Source organism: Macaca thibetana, chromosome 1 (assembly GCF_024542745.1).
Source record: "Macaca thibetana thibetana isolate TM-01 chromosome 1, ASM2454274v1, whole genome shotgun sequence".
Taxonomy (NCBI): domain Eukaryota; kingdom Metazoa; phylum Chordata; class Mammalia; order Primates; family Cercopithecidae; genus Macaca; species Macaca thibetana.
In genome coordinates this window covers 44,141,164-44,154,659 of record NC_065578.1, presented here as the reverse complement: position 1 = coordinate 44,154,659, position 13,496 = coordinate 44,141,164, and the positions used below count along the sequence as shown (strand labels likewise).

At 40.5% G+C, this 13,496-nt stretch overlaps 2 protein-coding genes across 3 annotated transcripts in view; one reads left to right on the top strand and one right to left on the bottom strand.

The window, feature by feature from the left end:
• Positions 1-13,496, top strand: part of EIF2B3 (eukaryotic translation initiation factor 2B subunit gamma) — a 349,397-nt gene that overhangs the window by 240,300 nt on the left and 95,601 nt on the right. For both annotated transcript variants that reach the window (XM_050799440.1, XM_050799449.1), the window contains one exon: positions 12,932-13,091. In XM_050799440.1, the coding sequence (XP_050655397.1) occupies positions 12,932-13,091 (160 nt within the window). The remainder of the gene's footprint in view (positions 1-12,931; positions 13,092-13,496) is intronic.
• Positions 1-13,496, bottom strand: part of UROD (uroporphyrinogen decarboxylase) — a 133,412-nt gene that overhangs the window by 64,693 nt on the left and 55,223 nt on the right. The window lies entirely within an intron of this gene.

Below are 13,496 nucleotides of genomic sequence, written 5' to 3'. Positions count from 1 at the left end.
ATGCAGAAGCTCTTTTATTAGATCCCATTTGTCAATTTTGGCTTTTATTGCCATTGCTTTTGGTGTTTTAGTCGTGGAGTCTTTGCCCATGCCTGTCTCCTAAATGGTATTGCCTAGGTTTTCTTCTAGGGTTTTTATGGTTTTGGGACTTATGTTTAAGTCTTTAATCCATCTTGATTTAATTTTTGTATAAGGTGTAAGGAAGGGGTCCGGTTTCAGTTTTCTGCATATGACTAGCCAGTTTTCCCAACACCATTTATTAAATAGGGAATCCTTTCCCCATTTCTTGTTTTTGTCAGGTTTGTTAAAGATCAGATGGTTGTAGATGTGTAGTGTTATTTCTGAGGCCTCTGTTCCACTGGTCTGTATATCTGTTTTGGTACCAGTACCGTACTGTTTTGGTTACTGTAGCCTTGTAGTATAGTTTGAAGTCAGGTAGCATGATGCCTCCAGCCAGCACATTCAAATCAGCTTCATCCTTGGGATGCAAGGCTGGTTCAACATACGCAAATCAATAAACGTAATCCTTTACATAAACAGAAGCAGTAACAAAAACCACATGACTATCTTAATAGATGCAGAAAAGGCCTTCAATAAAATTCAGCACCCCTTCATGCTAAAAAAACTCTCAATAAACTAGGTATTGATGGAACGTATCTCGTAATAATAAGAGCTATTTATGACAAACCCACAGCCAATATCATACTGAATGGGCAGAAGCTGGAAGCATTCCCTTTGAAAACCAACACAAGACAAGGATGCCCTCTCTTACCACTCCTATTCAACATAATATTGGAAGTTCTGGCCAGGGCAGTCAGGCAAGAGAAAGAAATAAAGTGTATTCAAATAGGAAGAGAGGAAGTCAAATTGTTTCTGTTTGCTGACGACATGGGTGTATATTTAGATAACCCCATCGTCCTCTCAGCCCAAAATCTCCTTAAGCTGATAAGCAACTTCAGCAAAGTCTCAGGATACAAAATCAATGTGCAAAAATCACAAGCATTCCTATACACCAGTAATAAACAGAGAGCCAAATCATGAGTGAACGCCCATTCACAATTGCTACAAAGAGAATAAAATACCTAGGAATACAACTCACAAGGGATGTGAAGGACCTCTTCAAGGAGCGCTACAAACCACTGCTCAAGGAAATAAGAGAGGGCACAAACAAATGGAAAAACATTCCATGCTCATGGATGGGAAGACTCAATATCGTGAAAATGGCCATACTGTCCAAAGTAATTTATAGATTCAATGCTATCCCCATCATGCTACCATTGACTTTCTTCACAGAATTAGAAAAAACTACTTTAAATTTCATATGGAACCAAAAAGAGCCTGTATAGCCAGACAATTCTATTGATTTCGTAATTCATCTCCTGATGTTTTTGCTTTCTATGAGTAGTTTTGTCTTTTTTGCTGCATAGATATGAAGAATTATTGTATCTTCACTTTTAATTTTGGCTTCTAGCGTTATAAAATATCTTTTGTTTTATTTAATGATTTTGGCATAATTCTACTTTGATAGCAGGATCACTTTCTTATTGTTTCCATTTGCCTGGTATATGTTTGCTTTTTAAACAATTTTTAACCTTTCTAAATCTCTGATTTAGGTCTATCTCTTGTATACAGCATGGAGTTAGATTTTATTTTCAAGCCAGTTGAAAATCTTTCACTTTCAATGAGTGAATTATGCTCATTTCCATTTATTGATATGACTGACATCCCTGTTGTAAATGCTGTTATTTTAATAATTTATTTTTGAGACAGAATGTCACTCCAACGCCCAAGCTGGAGTGCAGTGACATGATCATGGCTCACTGTAGCCTCGACCTCCTGGGCTCAAGCAATCCTCCCACCTCAGCCTCCCTGGTAGCTGGGACTAGAGGCACACACCACCACACCTGGCTAAATTTTTGTATTTTTTGTAGAGATGGCTAAATTTTTGTGTTTTTTTTGCCATGTTGCCCACGCTGGTCTCGAACTCCTGGGCTCAAGTGATACGACACTTTAGCTTCCCAAAGTGCTGGGATTACAGGCATGAGCCATTGCACCTGGCAACAACTGATATTAATAATAAGAATTGGCAAGTTAGGTTCAGTGATGACTTAAACCCTTGCTGGAGTGGTAGGGACAAAAGCCTGATTAGAGAGAATGGGAGAGGAATGAGAAAATGAAGACAGTGAGACAGCTAACTTTTTTTGAGAAATTATGATATGAAGGAAGATGAAAAACAGGGCAGAAATGGGACCAGAGTGAGGCTGGTTCTTTTTTTGTTCGTTTTTTTCAATGAAAAATTTCATACCTATAAAAGAGTGTGATACAAAAAAGTACTTCCTTGCCCAGCTTATAAAAATAAAGTGTGTGTTTTCTGGGTTTTGCGTGTTTTTTTTTTTTTTTTTACACTTATGGAGGCAAGTTGTGTTTTTTTAAGGATTTTTATATGTTCTATACTGATGGGAGTGATTCCAAGAGGAGAGGAATAAATTGATGATAGAGAAAAGAAAGCATTCAATTATTCGATTCAACAACTATATTTTTGTTACCTGCAAGGAACTAATCACTGTATGATATATGCTTGGGATGAACATAGCGTAAAACAAAGTTCCTGCCCTTATGCAGTTTTTTGAGTAGATGAGAGGGAATGTGATCTGGTGCACGAGTGGATGGGTTTCCCTTAAATTGGAGAAAGGACGGCCAGGCGCTGTGGCTCACACCTGTACTCCCAGCACTTTGGGAAGCCGAGGCGGGCGGATCACGAGGTCAGGAAATCGAGACCGTCCTGGCTAACACGGTGAAAACCCATCTCTACTAAAAATACAAAAAATTAGCTGAGTGTGGTGGCGGGTGCCTGTAGTCCTAGGTACTCAGGAGGCTGAGGCAGGAGAATGGCGTGAAGCCAGGAGGCAGAGCTTGCAGTGAGCCGAGATCGTGCCACTGCACTCTAGCCTGGGGGACAGAGCGAGACTCCGTCTCAAAAAAAAAAAAAAAGATTGGAGAAAGGACATTTAATTTATTGTATAGGCAGAATGTATAATATGTAATGCATATAGATTAATTAATTTTGTGTCAGAAAGATGTTTGCTGCTTCTAATTGCTTATGTTTTCTTATTGAAATAAGATGTAAAGCCACCAGTTAAGAGTCAGTAGGGCCAGGCTCAGTGGCTCATGCTTGTAATCCCAGCACTTTGGGAGGCCAAGGCAGGTGGATCACCTGAGGTCAGGAGTTCAAGACCAGCCTGGCTAACATGGTGAAATTAAACATGGTCTCTATTAAAAATGCAAAAATTAGCCAGGCATGGTGGTGCGCCCCTGTAATCCCAGCTACTTGGGAGGCTGAGGTGGGAGAATTGCTTGAACCTGTGAAGCTGAGGCTGCAGTAAGCCGAGATTGAGCCACTGCACTCCAGCCTAGGTGACAGAGCGTGACCCCGTCTCAAAAAAAAAAAAAAAAAAAAAAAAAGAGGAAGGGAGAAGCTGCTGAAGTTTTAAGGAAGGATGAGAATATGTGAAATTGTCTCTGAGAATGTAAAAGTTAATGGGCTAGGAAATGTATTGCTGGATAGTGCGCAGGATCCCCTTGAGATTTGGGTTATCAGTTTAAAAGGAGACTAGCCAGTGCTGTTACGAGTTTTTTCTATCCATGTTTAGCTTCTTGGGTTCATATGCAAAGTAGGCAGAGAGTTAGGATTTAACTAGCATCTTTACCTGGTGAGTACAAGGGATGAGAGTAGTAAGGACGATGGTGATGTGTATGAAGGAGTATTTATAGTGATGGACCACCATAAGCTATATAAATGAGACCACCAAAGGAATTAGGGTGTGATAAATCAATGTAACAAATGGATTGAGGATCCTGTTAGAATCAGAATTGCTGGAGCCAGAGTAAAAAGTCAGTGAGTTGGAAAAATAGAAGAAGGTGGTGATCAGACAATAGGATGTAAACTCTTTGAGGTCAGGGATTTTTGTTTGTTCATTGCTGTATCTCTGTAATGCCTGGCCATATTCGGGGTTCAATATATGTGTGTTACATGAATTAATAGGATATTTTAAAGTGAGATTTTGGAGTTGGTGCAGTTATTGGTAATGCCAAGAAGTAGGGTATAACAAAGTGGTTGAGTGACTAAGGTGAGAAGGAGAAAAAAATAATTGAAAATGATGAAGTCATGGAGTTTCAGCCATAAGGATGTTAAAGTCACTGAAGTAATTTTTTTTAAAAAGAGAGATAAGAAAATAGTCCTAATATCTTTTTTTAAAAACTCATACTGGCCAGGTGCAGTGGCTTATGCCTATAATCCCAACACTTTGGGAGCACGAGGTGGGTGGATTACTTGAGGCCAGGAGTTCAAAACCAGCCTGGCCAACATGGCATAATCCTGTCTCTACTAAAAATACAAAAATCAGCCAGGCACGGTGGCACATGCATGTAATCCTAGCTACTCTGGAGGCTGAGGCACGAGAATCTCTTGAACCCCAGAAGTGGAGGTTGCAGTGAGCTGAGATTGCACCATTGCACTCCAGTCTGGGCAATAGAGCAAAGATCTTGTCTCAAAAATAAATAAATAAATAAATAAACACCTTATACTTATTGAAGTTATACGTACATATCACTTAAATAATTCAATATAATTTAATAAATTAATAATTTAATAATTTAAATAATTCAGTAATTCAAGCTTTGTTCCTAAAAATATAGTCCCCTGACCACCCCCACCCCATATCCCTAACCCTAAAGGTTCTCTTCTTTTAGCTACTTTGTTTTTTATCTGTATGTCGCTAAATAACATGCTTACATTGTTATGTCTTGAATTTTTGTTTGTTTATTTTTTAGAAACAGGATCTCACTCTGTCACGGGTGCTGGAGTGCAGTGGCACCGTCATAGCTCACTGCAGTCTGAAACCTGGGCTCAAATGATCCTCCTGCCTCAACCTCTCAAATAGCTGGGACTACAGGCTTGCACCACCATGCCTGGCTAATTTTTAAAATTGTTTGTAGAGATAAGGTCTAGCTATGTTGCCCAGGCTGGTTTCAAACTCCTGGCCTCAAACACTTCTCCCACCTTCGCCTCCCAAAATGCTGGGATTACAGGCGTGAACCACCATGCTCAGCCAACCCTAAGTTTTAAAAAGATGTATTGTATTTTTCTCATTGTTAATGAACTTCCCTTTAGAGTGAAAGTTTCATTTGGGAGAACAAAAAAAACTCTTGTTTTTTTCTATTCCAAGTCAGTGCATTTAGAGATGAAAATTAAATTGCATAAATCTAAATCCTGGAAGAGAAGTGACAGGCATTTTTATAGGGAACTCATTTGAACAGAATTAAAAATGAATATATTCTTAGGTGCTTCTTTCCTAGCTTCACACAGGAAGGAAGAATACAATTCCTCTATTTGTTCTTAATCTGAAGAGGAAAATTTCCTTTGAGGATATGAATGAATTATGAATATTAGAACCATAAATGTTGAGCCTTCATTTTAAGTTGTAAATCCTAGCAAGCATATCGTCATTCTTCAGCCGTGCCCTCCAGGACAGCTGCTTTTGATTTCTTTCCTTAGACATCTCTGCCTTTTGCTTCTTGGGAAGTAGCAGGTTCATTTCCTACCTTCTTGCGTTGGGGAACTGCAAAGTTGTCTCTGTGGCCCCTGTCCTAACTCTGAATAGTCAGTCTCTACAAAGGGAGCACTCACCTCTGTCAGAATGTATACTGTTTCTAAACATTTAAAATCAGATGTTTTAATATTTGAGTCAAATTAAAGAGAAGGAGATAACAGGAAAATTACTGACATTTACTCATGCGTGTTTGCCGGCACTGGGTTGAACTCTGGGTATACAAAGATAAAGGGGCTCCTTATGGAGGGCAAAGTCTAGATGGAAAAAAATATATATGTAATCCAATTAGTGATTTAAGGTCTGTAATGGATCAGAAAATGCATCATCTCTAGGGAAGATAATTGCCCTTTCTAGTAACTGTGACAATACCTGAATTTTGATGGATAAATATATAATAGAGTAGGAAGACAGACTAGGAAATGCATTATTGGCAGTCGACTCTATCAAAGTAACACTGGCGGCCAGGTGCGTTGGCTCATGCCTGTAATCCCAGCACCTGGGGAAGCCAAGGCAGGAGGATCACTTGAGGTCAGGAGTCTGAGAACCAGCCTGGCCAACATGGTGAAATACTGTATGTACTAATTAGCTGGGCATGGTGGCACGCACCTGTAATCCCAGCTACTCAGGAGGCTGAGGCACAAGAATTGCTTGAACCTGTGGGGCAGAGGTTGCAGTGAGCCATGATCGTGCCATTTTACTCCAACCTGGGCAATAGAGCGAGACTCTGTCTCAAAAAAAAAAAAAAAGTTAACATTGGCTCTGTGGAGGGGAATTGTGTGAGAGAAGACTGAATTAGGTAGGTGGAGTCATATTTTGAAGACCCTTAATGTCATACTAAGGAATTCCAACTTAATCTTGTTGAGCAGCGATCTCCAAAATAGGTGGTGTACAGAATTAAGTACTAGAGGAAAATATTAGAATTTCTAGTTTTTAAATGTTTTATTTCTTCCTTTTTAAATATCTATCTTTACATATATATTATATAAAGAGCATATCGTATAGTGATCTGTATATTTTTAAAAAAATTTTAAAGTAAGTGTCAATAAGTTCAACTTATTGTTTGGAAAACACCGTTTTAGGGTGTCTTTAAGCAGGAAAATGACATATGCAGTAGAAATTAGAGTATGGATTAGAATAAGGAAAACTGGAGCAAGAGAGACACCAGCCAAGAGACTGGAAAAAGATTTTGAGAGCTGAACTAAGGCAGTGCAATAGGGGAAGAGTAGGGGACAGGCAGGAGAGGGAGGACTTCCGTCCTGGACTATGGGTGGATTTCTGGCATCAATTCTGGATGGTAGCAACACCATGATTAAACTAAGGAATATAGTAAGAATATTTAGCTGTGAGCCCAAGGATTATCACATTTCTTTCTTACTGACTGAGTTGGTCGTTTCCCTTCCTAGACCTACTACCCCAACTTCAGTGAAAACAATGTGGCAGTTGGCCCTTGGCCTTGCACTTTGAGGACTATAGACTAGAATCTTTTCCAAGCATTTTAAACCAAAACTGGGGTCTCCATTGCAGTTAACCTTTGGTGTTTATTAAAGTACACAAACTATGCCGGGGCAGTGACTCATGCATGTAATCCCAACACTTTGGGAGGCTGAGGCAGGAGGATTCCTTGAGCCCAGGAGTTTGAGACCAGCCTGGGCAATACAGGGAGACCCCCTGTCTAAAAGAAAAGAAAAGAAAAAACACACAAACTACTCTTGGGGATTTGATTGGGATTGGACCACGTAGGAAAATGTAAATTGTAACCTTAGTAGTCACACCAAGTAGCTGAATTCATGAGTTCCATATGGGCAGGGGTGGCATGCAGGCTGGTGATTTGGATCATAGCCATTATTTGTGGAAGCACTGGGTGAGTAGAAGTATGGTAGTTACCTTGCCCTGACAGTTTTTTTTCCAAGGGAGTAAATGTGTTTTTCTTTCTCCTTGTCATAAGAAATCAGTTGCCAGATTGTGTTATTTATAACAATCTGTCATGGAACAGCTGCCAGGAAAAGAAAAGAGGCTATTCCCAGTAGCTCTCCTCACCTCCCACCCCACCACTACAGCCACACACACACACATCCGGTGTTCTGATTTAACTTTTTTTTTTCCCAGCTAATTTTACTCAGTGGTTTTGACTTGATTGAAAATGTTCTTGTAATGAGAGATTTCTGGGCTTTGCCATGGCTTGGTAATTGGGTTTTCTGAGCTTAATTTGTTTACTTTAGTCAAGACTAACTGGCGGCAGTTTGGATTTTGAATTCCTGGGTGTCTTGGACACTTTAAACACTAAACTGCTGCCTTCCCTTGAAACTTTGCGTGTTTCTATATTGTCAACAGTGCACACATCTGCTTTCCTTCTGAGTTGTGCTTTCTGCCCTTGACATTGCCCTGGCTTCTCTAGAGGAGCAGGCTTGGGATGAGGCATACCAAGGACTGTTGGAATAGTGGGTAGGGAGGTCTTTGGAGAGGCCAGTTGGTCTCTGCAGAAGAGGCATACTGTTGGCATTAGAAAAGAAGTGGGTCCATGAAACGCAGGCAGCTGAGTGTTGACATGTTCAGGGAACTTTCAGAGTAACTGCATTTCTGACATACAGTTGCTTCACAGCCCAAACAGTCCATGTTTGTTCATGGCTTGTGGTCACACATGATCAAAAATACTTATCTGGGTCTTATCAGTTTTTCTACTTTCTCTCTCTGGGCTCTAGTTACTAGAAGTCCATTTGCATTCCTAGAATGGGCTTTACATTTTAGAGTAAAAATAAAAACAATGATCATTTCTTTCTATTACAGCTTTTATAAAATCATAGGCCAGGCGCAGTGGCTTATGCCTGTAATTCCAGCACTTTGGGAGGCTGAGACAGAAGGATCACTTCAGCCTAAGGGTTCGAGACCAGCCCTGGCAACAGAGTGAGACCCTGTCTCTACAAAAATTTTTTAAAAAATAAAATAAAATAAAATAAAATTAGCAGGCATAGTGGCATGTGATGCTTGTAGTCCCAGCTACTTAGGAAGCTGAGGTGGTAGGATGCTTGAGTCCAAGAATTTGAGGTTACAGTGAGCTATGATCATACCTCTGCACTCCAGCCTGGGCAACAGACTGAGACCCAGTCTCAAAAAAAAAATGGTATTATGAAGGTATAAGTATGATTTAGCTTTCCTTTCTTTCTTCTTCTGAGATTTCCAGCTTTGGAAATGTATCAGACAACAAACACTTTCCTTTGGAAGTGGTGGAGTTGCAAAGAGGATGAGATGTGTTTGGTCTCAAGTGACTCTCACTTGGTGCATTCTCTGGGAACAGAGGCAGGAGAGGGACTGATGGAACAGCACCTCCATCTGTATGCTAGGCCCTGTTCTTTCAGACCCACGCCTTTCTTTTCACACTAAGAACAGATGGCAACCAGACATTTAGTGGAGGGGTCTGTTCCTTGCGATCCTTGGGGATTTCGCATTCAGTTTAGCAAAAAGTCATCAAAACGCAAAGAGAGAAATGAGCCTACAGCCTGTTCACAATTATGCAGGACTTGTTTGGCATTCATTGTACTGACAGATTTAAACAGTTTTGCAGCTATTGAATGATAACAGCATTTATTTGCCAAGACAACATTGTTACCACTTCTGAGGCATCTGCATTAGAGTCATTTTCTTGATTTTGGAGTACACTTAATAGTTCAATTTATTGTAGATCAGTCAACTTGCAAAAAAACAGCCATCTTTTTAGAGAAACTTAGAAAAATAGAAAGGAGATTTTTTTCCCTCAGCAAATTGTCATTTTCATTCTGATGAAATGGGGCAACTTCTGTATTGTGGTAATGACAACTCTGTGGATGTCTTTAGTAATGATTTGTCTCCTTGCCTTTCTTTTTTTTTTTTATTTTAGACGGAGTCTCGCTCTGTCTCCCGGGCTGGAGTTGCAGTGGCCGGATCTCAGCTCACTGCAAGCTCCGCCTCCCGGGTTCACGCCATTCTCCTGCCTCAGCCTCCCGAGTAGCTGGGACTACAGGCGCCGCCACCTCGCCCGGCTAGTTTTTTGTATTTTTTAGTAGAGACGGGGTTTCACCATGTTCACCAGGATGGTCTCGATCTCCTGACCTCGTGATCCACCCGTCTCGGCCTCCCAAAGTGCTGGGATTACAGGCTTGAGCCACCGCGCCCGGCCGTCTCCTTGCCTTTCTAAGCATTGTTCTAAGTAGGATTCTTCAGGCTGTGTCTTCTTTAGTTTCATGTATGTGGTCTGATTTGTTCATGTTTGCTGCTAGCATGGGGAGTTGCAGGTGTAGGGTTTTTTTTTTTTTTTTTTTCTAAAGAGATGTTTATGGGAACTTCTTTTTTTCTTTTTGAGACGGAGTCTTGCACTGTTGCCCAGGCTGGAGTGCAGTGGCGTGATCTTGGCTCACTGCAAGCTCCACCCCCGGGTTAGTGCCATTCTCCTGCCTCAGCCTCCCGAGTAGCTGGGACTACAGGCACCTGCCACCATGTCCAGCTAATTTTTTGTATTTTTAGTAGAGACAAGGTTTCACTGTGGTAGCCAGGATGGTCTCGATCTCCTGACCTCATGATCCACCCGCCTCAGCCTCCCAAGTAGCTGGTACTATAAGTGCGTGCCACCACATCTGGCTAACTTTTAAAAAATTTTATTTGCTAATTTAAAAAATGTTTGATATATTTTTAGAGATGGAGTCTTACTATGTTGTTCAGGCTGGCCTCAAACTCCTGGCCTTAAGTGATGCTCCTGCCTCAGCCTCCAGAGTAGCTTGGCTCACAGGTGCAAGACACTGTGCCAGGCCTTTTTTTTTTTTTTGAGATAGCATCTTGCACTGTCACCCAGGCAGAAGTGCAGTGATGTGATCTTAGCTCACTCTAACCTTGAACTCCTGGGCTCATGCAGTCCTCCTGCCTTGGCTTCCCAAAACACTGGGATTACAGGTGTAAGCCACTCTGTCTAGCCTAGACTTTTTTAAAGTAGCAGAATTGGTTTTCCAAGACAAAGCTTATCCAGAAGCCTAGAAAATAAAATTAATAAAAGAGGAGCTGCCCTGGTTGATTCACGAAGGGCAAATCAGAACCTGCCTTTGCCTGAGGCACCTCTGGGATTACAGGCATGTGCTACTGTGCCTGGCCCTAAACTATATTTCTTTTTTTCTTTCTTTGGAGATGGAGTCTTGCTCTGTCACCCAGGCTGGAGTGCAGGGGTGCTATCTTGGCCCACTGCAGTTTCCGCCTCCTGGGTTCAGGCAATTCTCCTGCCTCAGCCTCCCGAGTAGCTGGGACTATAGGCATGTGCCACCATGCCTGGCTAATTTTTGTATTTTAGTAGAGATGGGGTTTCACTATATTGCTCGGACTGGTCTCAAACTCGTGAACTCAGGTACTCCGCCTACCTTGGCATCCCAAAGTGCTAGGATACAGGCGTGAGCCACTGTGCCCAGCCTAAACTATATTTCTTTAATACTATTCAGTAATACAGATTCTTCAGTTATACAAATAGCCATTACTAATTGTTAAATCGTAGTTACATAACTACTATAAATCTGTTTCTTTGTTGGTAAAGTACTAATAATAACAGCTCTGGGCTAGGCACGGTGGCTCATGCCTGTAATCCTAGCACTTTGGGAGGCCAAAGCAGGCAGATTGCTTGAGCCCAGGAGTTCGAGTCCAGCCTGGGAAACACAGGAAGACCCTGTCTCTACTAAAAATAAAAATAAAAATTAGCCAGGTGTGGTAGTGCATGCCTGTAGTCCCAGCTACTAGGGAGGCTGAGGTGGGAGGATCACTTGAGCCCAGGAAGTTGAGGCTCCTATAAGCCATGATCATGCCACTGTACTCCAGCCTGGGTGACAGAGCAAGACCCTGTCTCAGGGAAAAAAAAAAAAATTATATATATATGTGCATATACATATACACACATATATATGTATGTGTATATATGTATATGTATGTGTATATGTGTGTATATATAGTTCTTACTGCATATGGTTGTTGTGAAGATTGAAATGTTTTCCGCCAGGCACGGTGGCTCATGCCTGTAATCTCAGCACTTTGGGAGGCTGAGACAGAAGGATTGTAGGATTGTTTGAGCCCACCAGTTCAAGACCAACCTGGGCAACATAGTGAGAAACAGTGAGACCCTATCTCTATTTTTTTAATTTAAAAATAAAATTAAAATAAAAAATAATAAAAGAAATAATGTTTGCAAAGTGTTATCACAATTCCTGGCCAATAGTAAGCATTCAGTAAATATTAGTTATCATTATTAGTTTTTATTATGATTAATCTTAGTTATTAGAATTATAATCAGGCATGGTAGCTCATGCCTGTAATCCCAGCACTTTGGGAGGCCGAGGTGAGTGGATCCCTTGAGCCCAGGAGTTTGTCACTAGCCTAGGCAACATAGGGAGACACCATCTCTACAAAAAATGTAAAAATTAGCCAAGAGTAGTGGCACACACCTGTAGTTCCAGCTAATTGGGAGGCTGAGGCAGGAGGATCACTTGAGCCTGGAAGGTCAAGGCTGCAGTGAGCTGTGACTGCACCACTGCATTCCAGCCTAGGTGACAGAGTAAGACCCTGTCTGAAAAAAAAAAAAAAAAAAAAAAAATATATATATATATATATATATATATATTCAGAAAGCCCACCACTATGAGAAAACCTTTTCTTCATTGATTTTTTCATTCATTTGTTAAACACTTATTAAATGCCTACTGTGTGTCAGACACTGGTAATAGGCCTTATTTTTCTCATCTATAAAAATAGAGGCCAGTAATGTTAATAATAACAGTACCTTTCTGTCATTCTTACCCTATTATAAGATTGAATGGATGCCTTATACATACCTGAGGTTATATTGTAATTATTTACTATAGAATATTAAGTTCCTGAGAATGAAGCATTGTATTGTGTTCATTCTGTTATTTCCTAGTACTGTAGTAAAGTGATTGTTCTTTGCCATACTAAATCATCAAACTATGTGAAAATGCTTTTTTAAACTATAAAGAGATGTATAAATATAAGATCATATATTCCATAGTCATAGAAATAGACAGTGTGGTGGTTTTCAGACTGTTTCTTAGAACCTAGGGTTCCAGAGGTGTCTCAGGGACTGCCCACACAGTTCCTGAGGTACACAAGGGAGAGGCAGAGATTCCAGACCCTATACCAGCACAATTCAATGAGAACAACCCCATTTATTTTACTTGTTTGGCTATGAAAAATGTTTGAAGAGTATTGTCTGATTTGTGTGTTTTTAAGCCATCTTAATTTTGTTTTGTGGTGATTTGTGTAATCCATCGTCGTTTATGATATTGACTTTTCTCATCTCCATTTAACAGACAGATGTGCTGGTCCTGAGCTGTGATCTGATAACAGATGTTGCTTTACATGAGGTTGTGGACCTGTTTAGAGCTTATGATGCATCACTTGCTATGTTGATGAGAAAAGGCCAAGATAGCTTAGAACCTGTTCCTGGTCAAAAGGGGAAAAAAAAAGCAGGTAAGGAAGATTGGGGTTTGTTTTGTTTGTTGGGTTTTCATAATTATTATTGTCATTCATGCTTTCCCTGAAAAAACATTTATTAAGAATCTACTCTGCACCACAGATGCTGTGCTAGGAGTTGATGACATAAAGTCAAATAAGACACAGTCCCTGAATGGAAAATGCTTATAACTATTGATTAGATTCTTTAATGTCCTTTCGTATGCAGAGGGGAGCATTCAGAACTATTTGCATTGTATTTAAGACTCAAATAATTGAATGCATATATCTAAGAAACAAACAAAGACAAATCTAATTTAAAATTAACTTTTAAAAATAGGCCAGGTGCAGTGGCTCACACCTGTGATCCCAGCACTTTGGGAGGCCGAGGCGGGTGGATCACAAGGTCAAGAGTTTGAGACC